At 40.3% G+C, this 23,556-nt stretch overlaps 2 protein-coding genes across 2 annotated transcripts; both read left to right on the forward strand.

Moving 5' to 3' along the window:
* Positions 1-553: 553 nt before the first annotated feature.
* Positions 554-4,058, forward strand: LOC121055202. The gene is made up of 6 exons (XM_040527146.1): positions 554-664; positions 749-1,142; positions 1,287-1,555; positions 1,649-2,287; positions 2,788-2,931; positions 3,648-4,058. The coding sequence occupies exons 1-6, from the start codon at positions 554-556 to the stop codon at positions 4,056-4,058; spliced, it is 1,968 nt and encodes a 655-aa protein (XP_040383080.1).
* Positions 4,059-8,806: 4,748 nt separating this feature from the next.
* Positions 8,807-20,551, forward strand: LOC102701847 (pre-mRNA-splicing factor ATP-dependent RNA helicase DEAH1-like). The gene is made up of 27 exons (XM_006659249.3): positions 8,807-9,114; positions 9,203-9,333; positions 9,435-9,638; positions 9,721-9,804; positions 9,911-9,997; positions 11,391-11,424; positions 11,505-11,559; positions 12,173-12,232; positions 12,362-12,433; positions 12,611-12,674; positions 13,418-13,497; positions 13,583-13,650; positions 13,776-13,833; positions 14,421-14,478; positions 14,555-14,617; positions 14,788-14,856; positions 15,425-15,514; positions 15,753-15,839; positions 15,978-16,093; positions 16,179-16,245; positions 16,332-17,372; positions 17,463-17,525; positions 19,392-19,515; positions 19,592-19,692; positions 19,801-19,863; positions 19,946-20,018; positions 20,109-20,551. Exons 1-27 carry the CDS (start codon positions 9,015-9,017, stop codon positions 20,153-20,155), a joined length of 3,159 nt encoding a protein of 1,052 aa, XP_006659312.2. The 5' UTR covers positions 8,807-9,014; the 3' UTR covers positions 20,156-20,551.
* The last annotated feature ends 3,005 nt before the right edge of the window (positions 20,552-23,556 follow it).

The raw sequence follows: 23,556 nt of genomic DNA on the forward strand, positions 1-23,556 counted from the left end.
GTTGTTTCTGAGTTCATTTTCAACACACATACACTACACGTTCGCAGGAACTTCACCAAGAAAAAAGGACTAAAAAGCCTTCTCTTTCACTGACTGGACGGTCCGTTGTTCATACCGGACAGTCCGGCCAGAGCTCTCGGTGCAACCCGAGAGCGCCGATGGGACGGCCCGGTCCTACTAACCGCTACATTTCGAAAGATTTTTAGGCCGCTTATTCACCCCCCCTCTAGGCTATCTCCCTGGGATTTCAATTGGTATCAGAGCTGATTCTTCTTAAAAGACTTAAATGCTTGAAGTGATCCAAGACGAAAGACAAGACTAGCAACGTTTCCAACAACCATAAAGATGAAGATGGTGGAGAAGGATCTACTAAAAAGAGAGCTTCTATTGAGTTTGACTACTCTAAACTCAATACTTCTAACATTTCTATCTCTTTCGGCCGTGCACCTTACTTTGATAGTACTCACTATGGGCATGGAAACACAAAATGAGACTTTATCTAATCTCCTTGCATCCAAGTGTTTGGAAAGTTGTGCGCATAGGTGTGAAGGATATGCCGGAAGATGAAGAAGATCTCACTCTGACACAAGAGCTTCTCATCCACCGCAATGCTCAAGAGGCAAGCGTGATTCTCAACTCTTTGAACCCGAAGGAATTCAACAAGGTTGATCAACTTGACGAAGCCAAGGAGATTTGGGACACACTCCGCATTGCTCATGAAGGATCATGAGGGGTTCGAGAATCCAAGATCGAACTTCTTGAAGGGAAGCTTGGGAGGTTCATGATGGAGGATGACGAAACACCTCAAGAGATGTATGACCAGATGATGGTTATTGTAAACAAGTTCCGTGGCCTTAGAAGTGAAGATATGACGGATCATGTGGTGGTGAAGCGCTTGCTCCGGGCCATCTCACCAAGGAACCCTATCTTGGTGACTTTGATCTGTGAGTCAAACGGTTTCAAGAGAATGACTCCAAGTGACGTGCTCTCAAGGATCATCTCGCATGAACTCTTGGAGGAAGAAGCCAAGGAAGTCAAAAAGTACGCCACAAATGCCGTCCAAGCCAAGGACAAGGAGGTTGCATTCAAGGCAAAGAAGACTAGCCTCAAGCTTCAAGAAAAGAGATCAAGTGGCTCGGACAGTGAGGACGAAGAACTCGCTCTATTGGTCCATGAATTCAAGAAATTACTCCGCAAGAAGAGCTATGGGAGAAAGGATGAGGATTGATACAAGAGACAATCCAAGAAAGCATGCTATGAGTGCAAGGAGATTGGGCACTTTATAGCGGATTGCCCCAAGCTCGCTAAGAACAAGGAGGGCAAGGGCAAGACCAAGTACTTCAAGAGAAGGCTCGGGAGAGCTCGCATTGGTGAAGAGTGGTTCTCAAGCGACAATGAGAGCGACAAAGAAGAGAAGCCCAAGTCAAGCGACTCCAAAAGCAAAGGCGTCGCTACCGTGGCTATATCTTCATCAAGCATGGAGCGACTCTTCTCCAACTTGAGCGACGACGACAACGATCATATACCGTTGTGCCTCATGGCGCAAGGGCGCAAGGTATATCTTGACCCTAAGCATCATGTTGACTCTAGTGATGATGATGATATAGACCATGATGATGATAATGCTATGCTTAGAAATTTTAGCAAGCCCGCTCTCATTCATATTGCTAAACTCATGAAAGTTCTAGAAGAGAAGGAATGCTCTCTTGAGAGGCAAGAGGATCTCCTTATTCAAGAGAGGATGGAAAATGACTCTCTTGAAAAGGTCCTTGCCGAAAAAGATGAGAAGTTGATTGAGTTGTCTAAGGAACTCATGCTAGCAAATCAAACCGTAACCAATCTTAAGGATGTCAATGAAATTCTTGAGAAAACCATTTTGTCCATGAATGTGAGGCAAAATGGTCTTGAAAATGAAATTGACAATCTTAAGCGCAACCTCTCCAACTCTAAAGACAACACAATAGTCAATACCATACTTGAATGTGAGAAATGCAAAACTATTGACTTAAGTGTTGTTGAGACTAACGATGCAGCTCTCGAGGAGTTGAAGAAGGAGAATGAGAGGTTGGAGACATTGGTAAAGTTCGGATGCATTCGAACTTATCAATCCAAAGAAGCCCTCTTCAAGACCATCACCACACATCACAATAAGGATAAGCGTGGTCTTGGATATTCCCCCAACATAAATACTAGCTCAAAAAGGGTCATGATCAATGGTAAATCATGCCTAGTGTTTGTGAAGGAAGGGGAGTCCAAGGTTGAAGAGGAAGGTAAAATGAGCACTGAGGTTAGGCAGGCCGGACAGGGCCGGACAGTCCTGCCTTGGCTCTGTCTAGCAGAAAGGCCAGGCCAGACGGTCCGGTCCTAGGGGCCGGACGGTCCGGTCCCAGGGGCCGGACGGTCCGGCTCAAGCCATGACCGCTAGAGAGGCCAGGCCAGACAGTCCGACTAGGGCCGGCCAGTGCGACCAGACCCCTCTGTCTGGCAGAGAGGTCCGGCCGGACGATTCGGGCCCCAAGGCCGGACAGTCCAACCCCAGCAGGGCAGGAGAGATAAGCAAAAGCCGACTTCAATACATGAGGATCCGGCCAAGCTTAGACTCTTGTATGGCTCATGTGAGATCATGAAGGACAACCGTGGAAATGTGGTTGCTCTCTTCATTGGATCAAGACATGAGAAGCAAAGGGCAAACTTATGGATTCCAAAAGAATTGATTGACATTGTGAAGGGACCCAAACTTAAAAAGGTTTGGGTACCTAAATTGCATGTTTAACCTGACTCTTGTAGGCATACTCCTCCGGTGGTTCAAGTTGGGTGATCGATAGCGGATGCACTAATCATATGACTGGAGAAAGGAATATGTTTACTTTACTCGACAAGGACAGCAGAGATTGCGACGACATAATCTTCGGAGATGATAGCAAAGGAAAGGTAATGGGCTTAGGTAAAATTGCCATCTCCAAGGACCAATCCCTATCCAATGTTCTACTTGTCGAGTCGCTTATCTATAATCTACTTTCGGTTTCTCAATTGTGTAAACTTGGATTCAATTGCCTTTTCACGTATATAGATGTCACTGTCTTTAGGAGAGATGACAAATCGGAGGTGTTCAAGGGTAGATTAAAGAGAGATCTCTATCTTGTTGACTTCGACAACGATAGAGTGAATCCCGAATCTTGCTTAATCGCCAAATCGACTCTTGGATGGCTTTGGCATCGTCCCCTTGGTCATTCCGGAATACGAAATTTGTCAACTCTTCTAAAGGGAGAGCACATTCTTGGCATACCTAATGTTTCCTTTGAGAAAGATCAAGTTTGTAGTGCTTGCCAAGCGAGGAAACAAGTCGGGATTCATCCTTCAAAGAACATCATGATAACTACAAGACCGTTGGAACTATTGCACATGGACCTCTCGGGCCAATAGCTTATCTAAGCTTGGGAGGTAAGAAACACGGTCTAGTAATTGTTGATGATTTTTCTCGCTTCAATTGGGTTTTCTTTCTCTATGACAAGAGCGAAACTCAAGAAATCTTCAAGAAATTTGCCAAGAGGGCACAAAATGAATTTGAAGTTAAGATTAAAAGAGTTCGGAGTGATAATGGAGGAGAATTCAAGAACACCCAAATTGAAGACTTTCTTGAAGAATAGGGAATCAAGCACGAGTTCTCCGCTCCCTATGATCCCCCTCAAAATAGGATTGTGGAGAGGAAGAACCGAACACTCATTGAGATGGCCCGGACAATGCTTGATGAATACAAGACACCGGATGTCTTTTGGGCCAAAGCCGTCAACACCGCTTGCCACTCCCTCAACCGTTTATACCTCCACAAGCTTCTCAAGAAAACTGCATATGAACTTCTAATCAGTAAAAAGCCAAACGTATCCTACTTTCGTGTCTTTGGTTGCAAATGCTTCATTCTTAGCAAAAGACCTAGATCTTCTAAGTTTCCTTCCAAAGTAGATGAAGGGTTCTTATTAGGATACGAAGCAAACGCACGTGCCTACCGAGTCTTCAACAAAACCATCGATATTGTTGAGGTCTCAAGGGATGTGAAGTGAATGATGCAGGAATTGGAATTTAACGGGAGGATATAGACAACAAGGCCGTTGGAGATGTATGACCCCGGGAGGTTGAGGGGAAGCAAGAGCAAGAACATGACATTCAACAAGAACCCTCGACCCAAGATGATCCCGTACAAGTTGATGATGATGGTGGCAATAAAGACCTTGGGGATGAGATTGATGCCAAGGGCGCATGTGAGCAAGAATCGGCTCTGGCCCCCATAGTGCACTATCCTCGAATTCATCAAACCGTAGAAAGGGATCACCCGGTGGACAACATCCTTGGTGCTATGCGAAAAGGGGTAATGACTCGATCCCGAATAGCAAATTTCTGTGAAAATTACTCGTTTGTCTCATCTTTGGAACCAGTGGAAGACGCGTTTGGAGACCCGGATTGGGTAATGGCCATGCAAGAAGAGCTCAACAAATTCAAGAGAAATGAAGTGTGGTCTCTCGTGAAAGGCCCAAGCAAAATGTCATCGGGACCAAGTGGGTCTTTCGGAACAAGCAAGATGAGCATGGGGTCGTCACAAGAAATAAAGCACGGTTAGTGGCCCAAGGTTTCACTCAAGTCGAAGGACTTGACTTCGGTGAAACCTTTGCGCCGGTTGCCCGCCTTGAGTCCATTCGTATTCTATTAGCTTATGCCGCTAAGCATGATTTTAAGTTATACCAAATGGACTTCAAGAGCGCCTTTCTAAATGGACCAATCTCTAAATTGGTATACGTGGAGCAGCCGCCGGGTTTCGAGGATCCAAAGCATCCCTATCACGTCTACAAGCTACACAAGGCTATATATGGGCTCAAGCAAGCACCAAGGGCATGGTATGAGTGTCTTCGCGATTTCCTAACTAAGAACGGTTTCGAAATCGGGAAGGTTGACACTACTCTCTTCACCAAAAAATTTAAAAATGATTTGTTTGTATGCCAAATTTATGTCGACGACATAATATTTGGCTCAACTAATGTTTCATTTAGTGAATAGTTTAGTAGGATCATGACCAAGAGGTTTGAGATGTCCATGATGAGAGAATTGAAGTACTTCCTCGGCTTGCAAGTAAGGCAACTCAAGGATGGCACGTTCATTTCACAAACAAGGTACTTGAAAGATGTCCTTAAGAAGTTTGACATGGACGGCGCCAAACCCATCAAAACACCAATGCCGATAAACAGACACCTCTACCTCGATGTTAATGGTAAGAAGATAGACATCAAGGTATATCGCTCAATCATCGGCTCCGTCATTTACCTTTGCGCATCTAGGCCCGACATAATGCTTAGTGTATGCATGTGTGCTCGCTTTCAAGCTGCTCCTAAAAGTGGTGACAAATCAGCTTTCACTATTAGGCATGCTGCCTTACTCCTACGCATGCGCTCATCAGCTCAGCCTTTTAGCATCATGAAATACATTTGGAATGAGATACATGCTATTGTTCTTGATCCCTCCAAAGGAATGTCCTATGCTCTCTTTCTTCACTTGATGATTCAAAGAGCCACAGGTTTCTTCATTAAGGGGGAGTGCGAGCATTATCCATACCGTCCTTAGATCCCTCAAGCTCCCAAGGTTACTGGTTCAAAAGGACGCCCCGTTGGATCCTCCTCCCAGCCGCCTCGTGCCTCCTCTCCATCCTCACCCATCAAGAGGGCGCTTTCAGTGATATTCGACATTTGCAAGAAAAATGCCGTGAAGATCAAGTCAAATGAGCGTAAGCTCAATCAAATTCTGAGAGCCAGCGGGAATGAGATTCCACCGGAGTCTGAGGATGAAGAGTACACTGATCCTTTGTAGCGTATGCAGCAGAGCAAGCCGCTAGAGCAGCCGGTGCTTCTTCCTCTCGCGCTCCTCAAGATAGTGACGAAGAAACCGAGGAGGAAGAAAATGAGGAATCCGAAGGAGAAGATGAAGAAACTGATGAGGACAACAACGAGGATGATGATGATGAGGAGTGATCCCCTCATTCCACCCTACAATGCTTCCTTTTTGGTGCCTTGATGCCAAAGGGGGAGAAGTTGTGGGGAATTGATGACTGTATATTGTTGCTACAGTACAACTAATACATGTGAGAGAGCTAAAATATTGTATTTTCAATCTTTAGAGAGCAATATCTCATGTGTTTTATATTATTTTTCAAAACCGTTTTCACCACATTGGTTAAAAAATGTGATTTAAAAAACTAGATCCATCATGACTATATTTTGACGTTGTTACTGCATTTTATAAGTCATGTTACTGTATTTTTGCCGTCGTGTTACTGCACTTTTCAGATAGACGGGAGTTGACAAAAGGTGGGATGTGGAGGAATGTGAAATGACGGGTTTGACCAGGCTAGAAGGGGTTTTGGGTGGTGGGAGAGGGTTTGAACCTTATAAGGGGGGATGGGTACATAGAATAGCTTATTCTACGGGGGTGCACATATTAGTTTTGCACCCCTTTATTCTATGTCCCCCTCCTCTTATAAGGCTCAAACCCTCTCCCACCCCCTTCCAAGGGCCCAAAACCCTCATCCTAGCCTGGTCAACGCTCCTTCCCGCCGGTCAAACTCATTCTTTGACCTTCCCCTACACCCCACCTTCGTCCACTCTCGTCTAGCCGAAAAGTGTAGTAACACGAAGGTAAAAATACAGTAACACGACTTATAAAATACAGTAACAACATCAAAATATAGTCATGACGGATCTAGTTTTCTAAATCACATTTTTTTAACCATCGTGGTAAAAATGGTTTTTAAAAATAACTTAAGACACGCGAGATATTGCTCTTTAAAGATTGAGAATACAATCTTTTAACTCTCCTACATGTATTAGATGTACTATACCAACAGTATACAATCACATGTCGTGTTACTGCATTTTTATTATAATGTTACTGCAAGATTGTAACCCACATGTTACTGTAATTCTATTATGTTACTGTACTTCTATCATAACGTTACTGCAATTGTGCAGTAACGACACACATGTTATTACACTTGTATCACGATGTTACTGGAACGCACATGTTACTGCACTTGTATCACGATGTTACTGCACTCCTATCTCGATGTTACTGTAATTGTATAGTAACACTATAGATTTTATAGCAACATAGCATTATTACTACATAGGTGCAGCTTACTACCGCTATTGCGATAGCATTATTTACATCTAAAAAAGGGAAATCCTTTTAGGCTTTGGCAAAAGAAAAGGAAGTGATAGACAAATGAATTGAAAAAAGCTCAAAACCCTTCCGGCAGGGCGCGTGGTCGCTCGACAGCAACATGTTGCTTTTATCCTTGAAATTTAGAGTGTGATTGTTTGTGTTTTTCACAAATGATATATTTTAAAAAATAATTTATAAATAAGACTTTTATACATGTATTAGTAATCTAAAAGTTAAAATTAAAAAAGAAACTTCAATTAATAAATTTAAAATCAGCTCCAAACTTAGATTGAAAATTAAAAAATTAGTTTATAGGAAGCGAAACGGTAGAGAAGTTAACCAGCTTACTCTGTCTCCCATCAACCCACTGCATGCAATTGATCGTCCAGTGTACAGCTAGCTAACGCGTGTGCGTGACAGCATGCAATTGATCATCCATTGTACAGCTAGCTAACGCGTGGCGCACGCACGGCACATGCATGACCCACAGCGAGCTGCCACGCGGCTCCTTCCGCCCGGTTGATCGATCTCAACGGAGGCGCGCGCCGGCGCGCGTGAGGTCCATCATGCATCGCTACTTACCTGTGACGCGAGCGCCACGCGAGGCGGACAAGATAGAGGCGCCCGGTGACGTAGAAGGGAGAGGGTGTAGAATAGTTTATTTTAAGAGAGTATGCTTTAGACATACTATGTTATATATATATATCATCTATTATATATATATATAGATTAACAAATAGATAATAATAGTAACTTTTTTACGTGGTGATATTTATATATATTCCCTCCGATGAGAGATGGGTGTGAGGTGGCCATGGGCCGGTAGCCCATGAGACGGTGGAGAGGAATTGAGGATGATCTAGACCTTTGATTTGATATAATAGATGGGAAACCCTAGAAAATGGACTTCCGTATGGACGGTAGTTGACTTATGCACGTCGGCTCCTCACTCGTCAGCGCCACGCGTTGCTCACCGGTATCTTCTCCTCCACACTGCTCATGGGTGCCACCTCTCCGTGTCGCTTGCCGTTGTCACGTCCCCGCTACTCTATCTCCACGCTAAGTGCTGCTTTGGGCGTCAAAGTCGACTTCCGTTACCGATTGGTATCATCTAGTTCATAATTTATCCTGATTGGATTGAATCTATCCTCTAGTCAGATTGTAGCTATGTTCGGCAGTTGGTGGAGGGTGGGTTAGTTATCCCACCCTCTATTAATTAATTAGTACATGATTAATTAATTATGATTAAATAATTATAATTATTATTAATTATTAAAAAAATATAAAATAATTATTATGATTTTTTAAAACAACTTTTTCATAGAAAGTTTTTATAAATAGTTCGTAAAGCGTGTTTATGGAAAACAAGAGGTTTAAATAACTTAGCCCCGGGTGCCGAACGTGGCTGTAGATAGATACTAATGGTTGGATCTGAGTGGGCAAGACAGTAGAAATGAGTAGATAAAGGAAAATAGCAAAAGTCCAAGGTTCAAGGTCCAAGGCCGAAAGCCCAAAGCCCAAACCCTATTTCTGAATTTGGATTGTTCAGAAGTCTTTACAAACTTGGGCCAATAGAGACAAGGCAACACCACATTTTTCTTTCTTCTCCTGGAAAATTACTTCGCCGCCGCCGCCCCTCTCCGCTCCGGTGGTGCGCCCGCTGCGCCGCCAGTACATCCCTCATCGCCGGCGGATTTAGGACCCCCTCCTTTTTCCCTTCGCTCGTTGGCGGCTCGCGGAAGGCCGCATCCTCACGTCGCCGAACCCTAAGCCGAGCGCCCCCCCCCTTCCACGCGCTACCGCGAGCGCCAGGCATGGCGAGCGACGGGCAGCTCAGGGACTGGGTCTCCGACAAGCTCATGTCCCTCCTCGGCTACTCCAAGAGCGTCGTCGTGCAGTACGTCATCAGGCTGGGTAGGCGGCGGCTGGCTAGCTCTCTTCACCCCTTTTGTCGTGCCGGATTCGTATGCCCTAAGTTTGGGGTTTGATGCTGTGTGCGCAGCGAAGGAGTGCTCTTCCACCGGCGACCTCGTGGGGAAGCTCGTCGAATTTGGGTTCTCCTCTTCCGCGGAGACCCGGAGTTTCGCCGCGGACATCTACGGCAAGGTTCCCCGGAAGGCCAGCGGTATCAGCGTATGCTCAGATTGCTCCTCTTTTCTTGCTCGTTCTGGTGGATTAGCAACCACTGTTTCTTTGCTGATAGAATGCGTTGTGTTTTTTCCTCCCTCTCTCAGAATTACCAGAAACAGGAAAGAGAGGCAGCAAAGCTTGTGAAGAAACAGAGCACTTACAAACTGTTGGCCGATGAGGAGGACAACGATGCTGAAACCCTCACATCAACGAGCCGAAAGAGCTCCGCGAATACTTCCTCTAAGAGTAGAAAACATTTTAGGAGGAAAGCGGAAGACCAGGATGATGGGAATGATGATGATGCAAATGTAAGGCAGGCGCAGTAGCATGCTTTGGTTATTCTCCTTTCACATATTGTGATCCTGCGACTCAACTCTTGTTGTGTTTTAGGATACAACAACACAGGATGCGGGGAGGAATGTGAGAAGACGAACAGAAGAGGTGGATGATGAAGATGGTGATAATGACACTGATGTATGTTCTTCCAGGAACCACATTTTCCTTTTCATAAAAGATTCAGAGTATGGTTGTTCAATCAGCATTTGTTATTGAATCTGATTCAATGTTTGATGGTTTTCAGGAAGAGCAAGAAAGGATAAGAGATCAGCAGGAAAGGGCTCAGCTCGAAAAGAACATGAGAGAAAGAGATGCAGCCAACACTCGAAAGGTAGCTTTCCAGAAAGCGGATATTTCTTGTATTTTCCAACTGTCTAACAATGTGAAATTTTTCTCTCTCTTGAAATGGTGATGTTATGCCTTCCTTTTTGATGAAATAAGTATCCTAAAAGTTGTCCGAGTAAACCTGATAAATGGCCAATGCACTAGGCTTCATCTCTGTTCCAATTATTTTGCACAACAGTAATAGAAAAGATCTAGCTTATTAAACCAGTTGGTTCTGTGCATGTTACAACTTAAGTCCGGTTAATCATTTTGTGTTTGTAAGAGAGCACTCCGGGACTTCATCTAGATTAGAGGTATCTTTTTATTCCGCAAATGATTTGGTTTTTGTAATTCTACCATTCACCCCCTCTGGTAGGCTTGATTCTTGTGTTACGAATCAATCTTTTGTGGTAATTGCAAATTCTGCAATGCCTCTTAGCTCTGCTTTATTTTGTATTCACGTAGATTGGCATCCTTCCCATGTATGAGCAAGACTTTACTTCTAACCTGACTAGACAATCTAGTTAAGTGTATCAGCAAAAAACTAAGATGTGAGCAATGCCATCTTGGCACAGAGGTATAGCTCTGACTTCAGTAAGTAATGATATTTAGATTGGTAGTGATGTAAATGTTGAAGTAAAATTCCTGAATAATTTTTCTATTTGGATACAGAGATGTCCAATTAGGAACACCGATTGATACCTAATGGTCATGTCTCCTGGATGTTTCGGAAAACACGTATCCATCTGAACCTGTAGTTGATCTTATTTAAGCTAGCGCATATCAAATTGTTTTCTGAACTAATGGTCAATCAGATGTTTTCTTGTGTTACACTTCCTTAGTGTTGCAAAATGTATGTTCATCGATAATGAAACCCCAGGAGAAATTAACTAGAGCAATAACAAGGCTTACTTGATCAGAGAGCTGGCTTGTCACATGTGGAGTTTAATTTTTAAAGTGAGAACTGTCAGTTTGGTGTCAGTGACTTGCTAATATATTTGTTTTTGGATCATTATGGATGGCCCACTATCCTGCTACATCAATATTCTAAAGGTTCAACACAAAATTCTAAATGTCATATACATAGGAGGGAGCAAGGTGTAGCCTTGTTCCTTCAGTTGGTTTGGCCTGCATCGCCTAGGAAGCCGCATAGCTAAATTAACTTGCAACCAGCACCTCTTCAGGCATCTTTGTTATATCTTGGTTTTATTGAATTGTATTACCTTAGCTATCTGCTCAGGGAGATTATTATGTTCAATTGTTCATTAAACTCAATTCAACAATCTAAATGTGAGAGCACATAATTAGTAGTCAAATATAGATCTTCAGTAACAAAGGGACAACCTTGAGTTGATCTGGTTCCTTTAGCTAATACTTTTTTCATGCTTTATTTTCTATAGTTAATGGAGCGACAATTATCTAAGGAGGAACAAGGTATGGCTAGTTGGTCATGCAAAGATTAGCTGCTTCGTTGTTATCACTGTGAAATGTATTGATTTGGTATCTTTTGACAGAGGAGATCACCAGGAGATCTCAGGCAATGGACAACAATGACACTTCAGATTTGAGGTTTTATTCCCATTGCAATCTTTGTTGTCTTTTTCCTCGTATTTTTGTATGTTCTCACCATGTGTCACAAATCAGTTTGAAACTTGAATTCATAATAAGTCAGTTACACTAATGAAAACCCTGGCAATCCAAAATAGTTGATCCTATCAGTGATTCATGAGAAGATTTGTGCGCATTTCTGAAAGAGCTTCAGTTTTGGGTGAACATGCTGAATTTGTTGGTTCATGAAATTGAGCTGAGAAGGTTGTTGCTATTCCATTTTTTTAGTTTTTCCATGTGATAAATTATCGATCCTCACATGTAAATATCTAGAAAAGGTAGTATACAGATAAATCACAATTTTGATTCTTGACTACAGGAGTTTCATCTGTCATTATAGCCAGATCAGAGAGATCAAACAGCATTGAATTGTCCTCTAAATACATGTGGTTGTTTATTATAGATGGTCATATATTAATTACCGGAGACTGATTGTAATTGCCCGCTTCTCACCCCTGTGTTGATTTGAAGCACTTTCTAGAATCTACCTTCCTTATGCAATTGATAAAAAAGCCACATTATAATACTGAACAATTCTTTGACAATTGACTCTTCTTTTCAAACCAATTTGCAGAAAATTTTCAAGGCAAGCTTACTTACAGAAGAGAAGGGACAAAAAAATTGATGAAATCAGGTCAGTGTTCAGTACAAGATCATTGCAGGGATGAAATCCTGTTAGAGGTTCATTTTTGCTAACTTCATTCCTTCATGTTTTCGAACTGGTAGAGATATTAACTTATGATATCTTGGGTGTTCATTGCAGGGATGAAATTCTAGATCACGAGTACATTTTTCAGGATGTCAAACTAACTGAGGCCGAAGAAAAAGAGTTCAGGTGACAATTCTAAGTCCTATGCAAACTATTCTCTGCTACTATTTTTTTACCAACAATATTCCAATATGGTGGTTGACATATGTTCCTATGAACTTATTTATTTATTAGATGCATGCATATAGATTTTAGAATGTGCATGTCCAAATAACCTTGGCATCTGATGCTTCCTGTGTTTAGATACAAAAAGAAGATTTATGATCTTGTCAAGGAGCATGTTGAGAGTGCAGATGATGTTGCTGAGGTGCGTTTCTTTTTCTGTCTAGATTAAGTTAAGTACAACAATGGCTACATGGTAAGTAGACTGCTACTATCACTCCTTGCCAAGTATATTTGTTTCTTTTAAGGGTTCTATTAGGAATGTAGTAACTGGTAGCTTATCCGCTTTGCTACTTTTGCAGAATACTCCCTCTGCTTTTTTTATTTGATGTTGTTGACTTTTCGATGTACGTTTGACCGTTTGTCTTATTCAATTCTCTTTTGCAAATATGAAAAATTAAGTTATTCTTAAAGTTCCTTTAGTAATAGATCAAATCAGAACAAAATAATTAATAATTATAGAAATTGTTTGAATAATATGAATGATCAAACGTAGACCCAAGACTCAATAGCGTCAAATAAAAAAAGCGGAGGGAGAGAATCAAAAAAATGTATCCATCAAGGAATCTGGAATCTTTGGTTACTATTGAACATTAAGTGTTCATTGGTTGTACAAAAATTGTAATATGTTCCCGTTTCCTATAATTGATGAAATATTTATATGCAGCGTGAGTTGTTCTGACTGCAACGGCAATCAGATGCCATGCAATCATGCTCGTTTGTCAATCACAAACAACCTATATCCATATCATGTTTAGGAACAATTCCTGTACGGAACTCTTCCAACAATCTTTTTTATAATTCAGGCTAATAAGACTATAAAATTACTGCAATATTTTCTCAACATTATATATCTAATACCATGAAATCATAATCATATTATTTCAGTACAAAATGCCTGAAGCTTATGATATGGGTGATAGTGTCAATCAAGAAAAGAGATTCTCTGTAGCAATGCAGCGTTACAAGTAAGTTATAGTTTCTTGGGATTTATGGATGAAAGTGTAATCTGCACTGGCTTTGCACATCTTGATTTTCTTCCTGTACATGCAGAGATCCTGAGGCCCGGGATAAAATGAATCCTTTTGCTGAACAGGAAGCATGGGAAGAGCACCAAATAGGTATAATGTTTGGAAATAACATTGAACTTAAAGTATTTGTGCCTTCAGAGCATATTGCTAATTTGCTACAGCTCTGTGCTGTGTATTTAACAAAGTACTAACTTGAGTAATTATACTTGTTTCAGGAAAGTCTAAACTGCAATTTGGATCAAAAGATAGGAAGCGGTCTTCTGATGATTATCAGTAAGTTGGTTATTATGTTTTGGTGCCTTCTGAACTATTCATTCGAAAATATTATAAGAGAACATTAGGGTTATTCCCATGTCATAATTATCTCAAATTTGTTGGATTTTGGTGTTGTAGAAACTAGAAACTTACCTCCGTCCCAAAATATAACCACTTCCAGCATTCAAAATTTGTCCCAAAATATAACATCTACATCTACACTCTCTTTTCAACCAATTACAAACTTCCACCACTAAAGTTTCCTGCCTGCTTTGTTGTCTCAACCAAATCATGACCTTCCCCCAATTAACTCTACCAACTTCCTTAATACCCGTGCCCAGCTCTAGAACTCCTTATATTTGGGATGGGGGGAGTATTAGGAATTTTTTTGAAGTTTTGTTACTTAACTAGTTTGGTCTTAGCCATTAATACTTAATAAACTGCATGCCATTTTCTGGGAATTTAACTGGACTAGAACTCCATATTGAAGGCTTAATAAGTTGAAATTAACTTTTCTGGTTTCATGACATTGATGGATTCGATAGCCTTCACTGTACTGTTGTTTAACAGCTGATTGTTGACTGTACTCCTGTTCACTTTCTTAGGTATGTATTCGAAGATGGCATTGATTTTGTTAAATCATCAGTCATAGAAGGAACACAGGTAGTTGGTCACTTGTTTTTTGTTCTCTCCAGTTCAAATGAATTTAAGATGTTTGACTGACATAGCTTACTTATAGCATGAAGAAGACACAGACCAAGAGGATGCTGATGAAAAAGCTATGTTAAAAAGGGAGCTCCAGGTGTGTGTGACCAGATTTTGTGAATGGTTGAATGCAAAATATTAGATGTAACTTTTTTTACAAGTTCCAACACAACTATCTACTTCAGAATATAACAATAGCTTGGTATAGTCCCTTCAGTTGTTTACTTTGGTTTCTGTTCTAAGTTCCAACATGTTTCTTTGAACCAGGATGAGCGGAAAACTCTTCCAATCTATAAATTCAGGGATGAACTGCTCAAGGCTGTTGAAGAGTATCAGGTTTGCATTGGTTCAAACTTATGTGACAGGTTTCTTTTAATCAATATCTATACTCCTTTAAAAGAAGGTAGTGGTGGTGGTAATGAGTCTGCCACCCCACCTCCCATTGTAAACTTTGCAAATAACCCATTGAACTTTCTTAATATTAATAAACGATTAAATCCAAATGGATAGCTACGTATAAAATGAAATTAAGTTGAATATTCCCTATAGAACAAAGATGGGTAACACATTTCATGGAAACATATGTTTATTCATTTAAGGCAATATTATAATATGTTTTCTTTTATCCGTATAAAGCACTAACATTTAGCTAGTAACGAATAATATATTTGGCACTAAACTCCCACAAACTGTTTTAGAATAAATAACAATTTTAATGTCACTCCTTTGGCGTACAGAATCCATACTATTTAAATTGATGAAACTTCCACAATCCATCCCAGTTTTAACTTCATCAACGAAAAAAAGAAATCTGCCCTCTCTGGTGTAGTTATTTCTATTTGGTTATGGTTTGATATGCCTGCAATGTTGCCGTGTTGAAATCTTTAGGCATAATTCCTTGTAGGTTATTGTCATAGTGGGAGAAACTGGCTCTGGCAAAACAACACAAATACCTCAGTATCTTCATGAAGCTGGATATACAGCAAAAGGAAAGGTATTCTATTAATAATGGAGACATTTGGGTTCTATTTCATTATACCTAGGAAGTCACTAATGCACATATGATGTACTGGAAATAGTTTATTTGATATAATGTGCCCAAAAGTCTGCATGCACACAGCCTCGTCGAGTTGCTAATATTCAATATCTGGTTCAATGAAATTCTTGTAGGGTTAGTGACTTAATAGCCCCTATGTGGTGCAAGCTCAAAACACTAATTTTGTAAATTGCAGGTTGCATGCACACAGCCTCGTCGAGTTGCAGCAATGAGTGTTGCAGCGAGGGTGTCCCAAGAGATGGGTGTTAAACTGGGACATGAGGTTTGTTCTTTTCACAGTTGTCACATCACATTATAGAGTGCCATATATGTTTGTGACTTTGTGTCATTGATATTGTGTCATACCATCTTAATTTTCTACAAAAATCATTACATTTAATTATTTAATCCCACTGAACAGGTTGGCTACTCTATAAGGTTTGAGGATTGCACGTCGGAGAAAACATTGATTAAGTATATGACTGATGGCATGCTTCTGAGGGAGTTTCTTGGTGAACCAGATTTGGCAAGCTATAGGTATTCTTAGGATAGCCTCTTTTTTCCTGACCAAAATGATTTGCCATATTAGCCTTACCTCATATCTGTTTTATTTTTGGTGAAGTGTTGTTATGGTTGATGAGGCTCATGAGCGTACACTGTCTACTGATATCTTATTTGGTTTGGTGAAGGTTAGCTTTCCTGCTGTATGCTCTACATGTTCCCATAAGAACAGACACATGGTCAGTCACACTTGTGTGTAACGCTTTGTCTGCAGGATATTTCACGGTTTCGGCCAGATCTAAAGTTGCTCATTTCAAGTGCAACCCTTGACGCAGAAAAATTTAGTGACTATTTTGATTCAGCTCCTATTTTCAAGATACCTGGGAGACGATACCCTGTTGAAGTTCATTATACAAAAGCTCCAGAAGCAGATTATATAGATGCAGCCATTGTCACTGTTTTGCAGATACATGTGACACAATCCCCTGGTGATATCCTTGTCTTCCTTACAGGACAAGAAGAAATTGAAACAATTGATGAAATCCTTAAACATAGAACAAGAGGCTTAGGCACAAAGATTGCAGAACTAATTATCTGTCCTATATATGCAAATCTTCCTACTGAGCTTCAAGCTAAGATATTTGAGCCCACCCCAGAGGGTGCTCGGAAGGTTGTTCTGGCCACTAATATAGCAGAGACTTCATTGACCATTGATGGTATAAAGTATGTCGTTGATCCAGGCTTTTGTAAGATTAAGTCATACAACCCCCGAACAGGAATGGAATCTCTACTTATCAACCCTATCTCAAAGGCATCAGCAAACCAGAGGGCAGGAAGATCTGGACGAACTGGACCAGGAAAATGCTTCCGCCTGTACACAAGTTATAACTATATGCATGACCTTGAGGACAATACTGTTCCAGAAATTCAAAGAACCAACCTTGCAAATGTTGTTCTTACTCTTAAGAGTCTTGGTATTCATGACTTGGTTAATTTTGATTTTATGGACCCACCTCCATCAGAGGCTCTATTAAAGGCCCTGGAACAACTTTTTGCTCTCAGTGCACTCAACAGTCGTGGAGAATTGACCAAAACTGGAAGAAGAATGGCAGAGTTTCCATTGGATCCTATGCTGTCAAAGATGATCGTAGCTTCGGAGAAATACAAGTGCTCTGATGAGGTCATCTCCATTGCATCCATGTTGTCAGTTGGCAATTCTATATTCTATCGTCCAAAGGACAAACAAGTCCATGCAGACAATGCAAGGTTGAACTTCCACACAGGCAATGTTGGGGATCATATAGCGCTACTCAATGTATTCTTATCGTTCCTTGTACTGTTTTCAGCATGTGCAGCCCATAGGATTTAAGCAATCAAGGGCTAATTTCTTTGTTGTTCCTTCTAGGTTTACAACTCATGGAAAGAAACAGACTATTCAACACAGTGGTGCTATGAAAACTATATACAGGTCAGTTTTAATTCCTTGTAAACCAGATTTCTAGTAGTTACCTATTTTTTATTTAGACATAGTAGTTATAAGCAATGTATTTTTTTTTTCATATATACCTTGTCCCAGTATTTTTCTGTTCCATTCATTCATTGTAATTAGCTGTGTTTTAATATTTCCTGTGTTGAATGGATGATGGAGGCTGTATTGGCCTCTATCATAGGCCATAGTGTACTTTGGTTGAAGGTGGAATGACCATTGTGATTTTAATGTTTCTATGTTTTGTACTCCAATACCTTAACCATTAGTGCAGTTAGCAAATGGTAAACATCAGTTGTTTAAGGGGTGTCAATTGCAGAACATTGTTTTTTTTATATATATACTAGCTGAATGCTTGTGCTTTGTAAAGGATAAAAACATATTATATTATTCCTAGAATAAATAGAAAAATATTTTTCATGAAATATGTGACCATCTTTTTTACAGGGGAAATATCCATGTCAATTTGATTTTATGTGAATATCCATCTAGCTTTGATTGATTTTTAATATCACGAAGTTAAAGGGGTAAATTGTAAAAATGCAATAGGAGTAGGTGGTGGTGACAGATTCACTGCCACCACCACTAGAGGCTTTTATAGTAGTAAAGATAAATAAGGTTGATTGTGCAAGACCATTTTTTTTTCTCAAATACACAGGAGAGATGGATAACATTTCATTAAAGAAAAAAGAAAACTAAGTCTACGAACACAAAAACCTCAAAAGAAACAAATGTTGTAAGCCTAAACATGCCTAGAGACAAGTTCCAGATAATGCTTGGCTCCAGCAGCACATCACATGACACCCTCTATAATTGCTCTCAAAACCCCCATTCACCCAATAGTTATACTCTGTTTCATATTGTAAGGGTTTCTAACAATGTCTCATTGATCGATGTATTTGGTTTATGTATGTGTCTAGAACTCTAGATTCATTAACATCCATATGAATCTAAGCAAAACTAGAAATTCTTACATTTCTAAACGGAGAGAGTACCATACGATTAACTCTTGCTACTTGCCTAATAGTATAAGTTTTGGTCTCTAGTGCAAGGGAAATGCATTTGATGATGTTTCTGTATTTTTCAAGCTTTTATCCATGCCTGGTGTTAGAATATTCCTCTTTACCTGGAGTTAACTTCAACTTTTGAGCGAGGGATTTCATAGGTGGGCTTGTCCTAGTGAACTCTGGATTTATTTAGAAGGATTTATTACATCCATCACTTGCAAACATGACCTTGATAAAAAAAATGAAATGATGCCAGAACAAACGGTAGTAAATACTAGATGCACCATAAGAAGGGACAGGAAACTTTTTTCACCTCACTTGATGTTGAGACCTACACCTAAGGAATCATTGGATGGTTGAAGTTAAAAATCCCTACTGGGTTGATAATCCTCCTGGACAGCTGGTGTCTGAAATGGGAAAGGGGAGGGAGGGTGGGGGGTGGGATGCAGATGTAAGGAAGGAAACTTTTCTTGGGAACCGAAGGGGATGTGGGAACTCGTGATGAGCAGGGCTGGTTTGCTATAACATTCTCTCCACATTTATAAATATACCTACAATTTGTAAACATTATGATTGGATTTTCTACTGGCCATCATATCCGATATTATCTCTGGTTGGAATTATTTGAAGTTTTGGACAGTTAAAATGACTTGCAACTGCACCCTTCGACTATCGGAAGCGACAAATAATAGTGACCGGAGGGAGTATAATGCATATAAACATCTTAGTTAACTTTCTTGCTGGTCACATCATAAAGATCTATGCATCGTGTCAATATTATGCTGTCATCATCGGTTCTGCAATCTTGCATGACACCTTTTCTTTTCCTTGAATAAACCAGGTCCGCAGCATGAAAAGGGCAAGAGATATTCGTGATCAACTGGAAGGACTTCTAGAAAGAGTTGAGATTGAGGTTTCATCAAATGCTAGTGACTTGGATGCTATTAAAAAGGCTATAACATCAGGTGTGTGGCTTGAGCATCCTGTTTGCAATTTGTTTAGTGTATCTTCTCTTTTAACACAAGTACTCGTGTAATGTAGGTTTCTTCCATCATTCTGCACGGTTGCAGAAGAATGGTTCATATAGAACTGTGAAGAATCCTCAAACTGTATTTATCCATCCTAGTTCTGGATTAGCACAGGCAAGTTCTTTTGTTTACTGCCTTTCTTTTGTTTTTATCCTCGATATGACAGTCCTGTGTTTGCAAGTTATTGTTCTAAAATCTTGTTGTATTGTTTATTGAATGCAGGTACTTCCTCGGTGGGTAATATACCATGAATTAGTCCTTACAACAAAAGAGTATATGCGTCAGGTTTGTTCAACTAAATCAGAATTTCAGAAATAACAAACGTGTAGTTCATTTGAATGATTGTGGTATGATATGAACACTGCAGGTAACAGAATTGAAGCCCGACTGGCTGGTAGAAATAGCACCACACTATTATCAACTAAAAGACGTTGATGACTGTAAGTGTGGATTTGATGTTATTATTTCATGCATGTTGGTTCAGGTTGTATCTCCTATGGTTACTAAAGCCATTTCCCCCTCTTGCACAGCTGGGACCAAGAAGCTGCCCAAGGGCCAAGGACGAGCTGCATTATAGCCACCTTACTGCGATTGAAGATATATATATTTTTGTGTGTAACCTGATTCAGAGCCCAGAATTAGATGTCATAGAGTGAAGATGTATATAACTCCACTTTTAGTTCTTAGATTTTGACCCCTGTCATCGTCTCAATTAGCGGCCAAATAACAATTACTCAGGCATATTTCGACGTGCTAGCATGTACACAGCTGCAATTGTTTTATAAGCTTTGTGTTGATGTAGAGATGTAGATACTGCACTACCTGAGTCATACGAGGACTAACCTTGTGCATATAACGATGAGGATGCTGCACCACAACCTGTTTCTGCCATTCTGTTGTGTGCCATATCTACGCATATAAATTTGAAGGGGAAATGGGCTAGTTTTTTTTAATGGAAGTGCAAGCTAGGTTTTTTTTTCATGCCCTCCAGCTTTTTTCTTATACTTATGTTTATAAGATAATTTGAATTTTAAAAATTAAAAAACCAGATTACTGTAATCTGGTAAGCTTTTCAATGATGTTTTTTCATACTATTGAGTGGCTAAAGATCCACTGCCCTTAGATACTTATTAACTATTAATCAAGGTTACAATAACTAAGTGAAAATAAGGCCTTAATCTAGTGTAGGTACTGGTCTTGTTTGTTTCGTATCGTCAAATTGCTCGCGGTGTCCCTGCGAGCCTAAGCAACGTAGGGTGACGGATCGAGAAACACCTAAAAACGTAGGGTGACGTTATCTTCGTGGACCGTGCCCTACTTCTTGGCGAGGGAAGATGGCTTTGTCAGAGAGAGAGAGGTGAGAGACAACCAAGAAAGGAGGGGAGAGAGGATGCCACCAGCGCTCGTCAGGTCGGGCACGCCGAGGCTGGCCATCGCCGCCGATGCCACCCTCAACCTGTCCTCGTCGACGCCCCCAATGCACCGCCGACGACGCAGAGGCCGTCCACCATCCCGATGCGCTGTCGGGCCCTAGATCCGCACACGGACGCGGGCGCTGCCGAGCTCCTCGTCCTCGACACACCGCCGCACCCTAGATCCGTCGGTGACCACTGCTGTGAAGCTCCGTCGCCATCGAGATCTACCGCAAGCCTGACACGCCGCCACTCCCCAGATCCGCCGCGTCGCCACGGGGACGCGGCCACCGCCGGGGTCCACCGCCCGCCCGACGTGCCGCCGAGCTCCTCCGTCGGCCACCGTCGCCGCTAGCTCCGCTGAGCACGCCGGCCGCCAAGAGAGAGAGGAGAGAGCACTGGAGAGGGAAGGGAGAGAGAGTATGGAAAAAATAAAAAATAAATGGTAGGATCCACTTGAAGCTCCGTGCATTATGGGATATATGGCTCCATCCTACGTGTACCAATCTTTCTTTAGGGAGTGGCTTGCACAGTGCCTTAACAACTGATGGCATGGCATCGATCCCACAAAAAAAATAAGCTGATACCGTTGTCTGAAACAGACACGTTCTTGAATCACACTTTAGACCAGCCCTGTAAAATAGGTAGTTCTATTCGTTTAAGGTCTAAATTGATTACAAAGAAGGCTTTTTTTTAAGACAGATTAGAAAGAAAGCTACAGAGGCCAAGGGACTGACATCTATTAATATTATGAGGATGATATTTTATCGGGAGATATGTCATATTGGTTTTTGATCGAGATTTCTAATTAATAGTGTGAAGAGTTCTTTAGACAATCAGGTGCTATACTTTTTCTTCTTAGCTACTGTTCTTACCACAAATAATTTGGAACGAATGTTCCGTTCGTTCCCGCCCTTCACTTCAGGCCGTAGGGCTTCTTAATCATTTCTTTACCCCTTGGATGATGCACCCTCTGACTTTTATGGATAAACCTTTACTCCCCATCTCTAAATGTTTAAAATCATTGATTTTTTTCAACGTTTAACTATTCGTCTTATTCAAAAAAATTACATAATTATTAATTCTTTTTTATATCATTTTATTTGTTGTTAAATATACTTTTATGCATATATATAGCTTTACATATTTAAAAAAAAATGAATCATCTTGCTAATTAGAATTAACATAACATCAACATATAGCTAATTAGAATTATCTTGCTCAAGACTTCAAATTCAACTCAATGACTTCATAGCTAGATTAATTTAATTGGTGCTTGCATCCATCGTAACCGAAAGGGCAGCATCTTCACTATGGTCCAATGCACCCGTATCTTCTACTACCTCTCTGTATCCAACAACGTTTGACCATTCATCTTATTTGAAAAATTTGTTAAAAAACTTTAAAAAATTAGTTACGTATAAAGTACTATATTCATATTTTATCATCTAGTAATAATAAAAAAATTAATCATAAAAAAATTTAAATAAGATGAATGATCAAATGTTAGACATGGAGAAACGAAAAATGAGATTATTATGGAACGAAGGTAGTAGAAATCTATCAAGGTCAAGTTCATCCGGTGACTAGTTAGCTTGACGAAGAAAATCGACACCACCATCAAACATGTCCAAGGTATCTCGTCTGATATCCCACATGCTTGATGGGCCACTGTGGTACTCTTCAAATTTCCTTTAAAAAGGACGTAAATTATGGTGCACAGAACACGTCCAGGATTTAGCTTACAATTATACAACTCTTGGCTTATTTGACTTATTTAGTTTCAAAAATTTTTTGAAGGTGTGTCACGTTAGACGTTTCACCGGATATCCGAAATGGTTTTTGGATACAAATAAAAAAATAAATTTTATAGCTCGCATGGAAACCGCTAGACGAATTTTTAAGCCTAATTAATCCGTCATTAGCACATGTGCTTTACTGTAGTACTTATGACTAATCATGGACTAATTAAACTCGAAAGATTTGTCTCCCGATTTCCTCCTTAACTGTATAATTAGTTTTTATTTTCATCAATATTTAATGCTTCATTTGATAAATTTTTAGGCACCCTTTCTTGTTTTCTCGTAGCAGGCAAGCTTCTGCTACATCCGCTCTATTTTTCTTCTCTCCAATTCACGTGGGTCATCCTCAGATAATATTTTTATCAACAGCAATAATAATTTCTTTATCAATCGCTGCACTGTCAACGTCTTCTTCAGCCATACTGCAACACAGCACTAGACCTGTCCTGATTTGATCAATCGATGCACAATTAAATTTTTTCCAAAAACATCACGTCGAATCTTTTGACATTTAAATAAAATGTTAAATATATGTGAACATTAAAACTAATTACATAGTTATGCAAGAAATCGTTTTACGTATCTTTGAGCCTAATTAGTACATGATTAGCCAAAATTGCTTCAGTAACCAACATTCGCTAATGATGGATTAATTAGAATCAAAAGATACATCTCGCGGTTTCAAGGCAGAATCTGAAATTTGTATTTCTATTTGTGTACGGAAACCCCTTCCGACATCTGGTTAAGACCTTTTTGTCAAAAAT

This window comes from Oryza brachyantha, chromosome 8 (genome assembly GCF_000231095.2).
Source record: "Oryza brachyantha chromosome 8, ObraRS2, whole genome shotgun sequence".
NCBI classification, from domain to species: domain Eukaryota; kingdom Viridiplantae; phylum Streptophyta; class Magnoliopsida; order Poales; family Poaceae; genus Oryza; species Oryza brachyantha.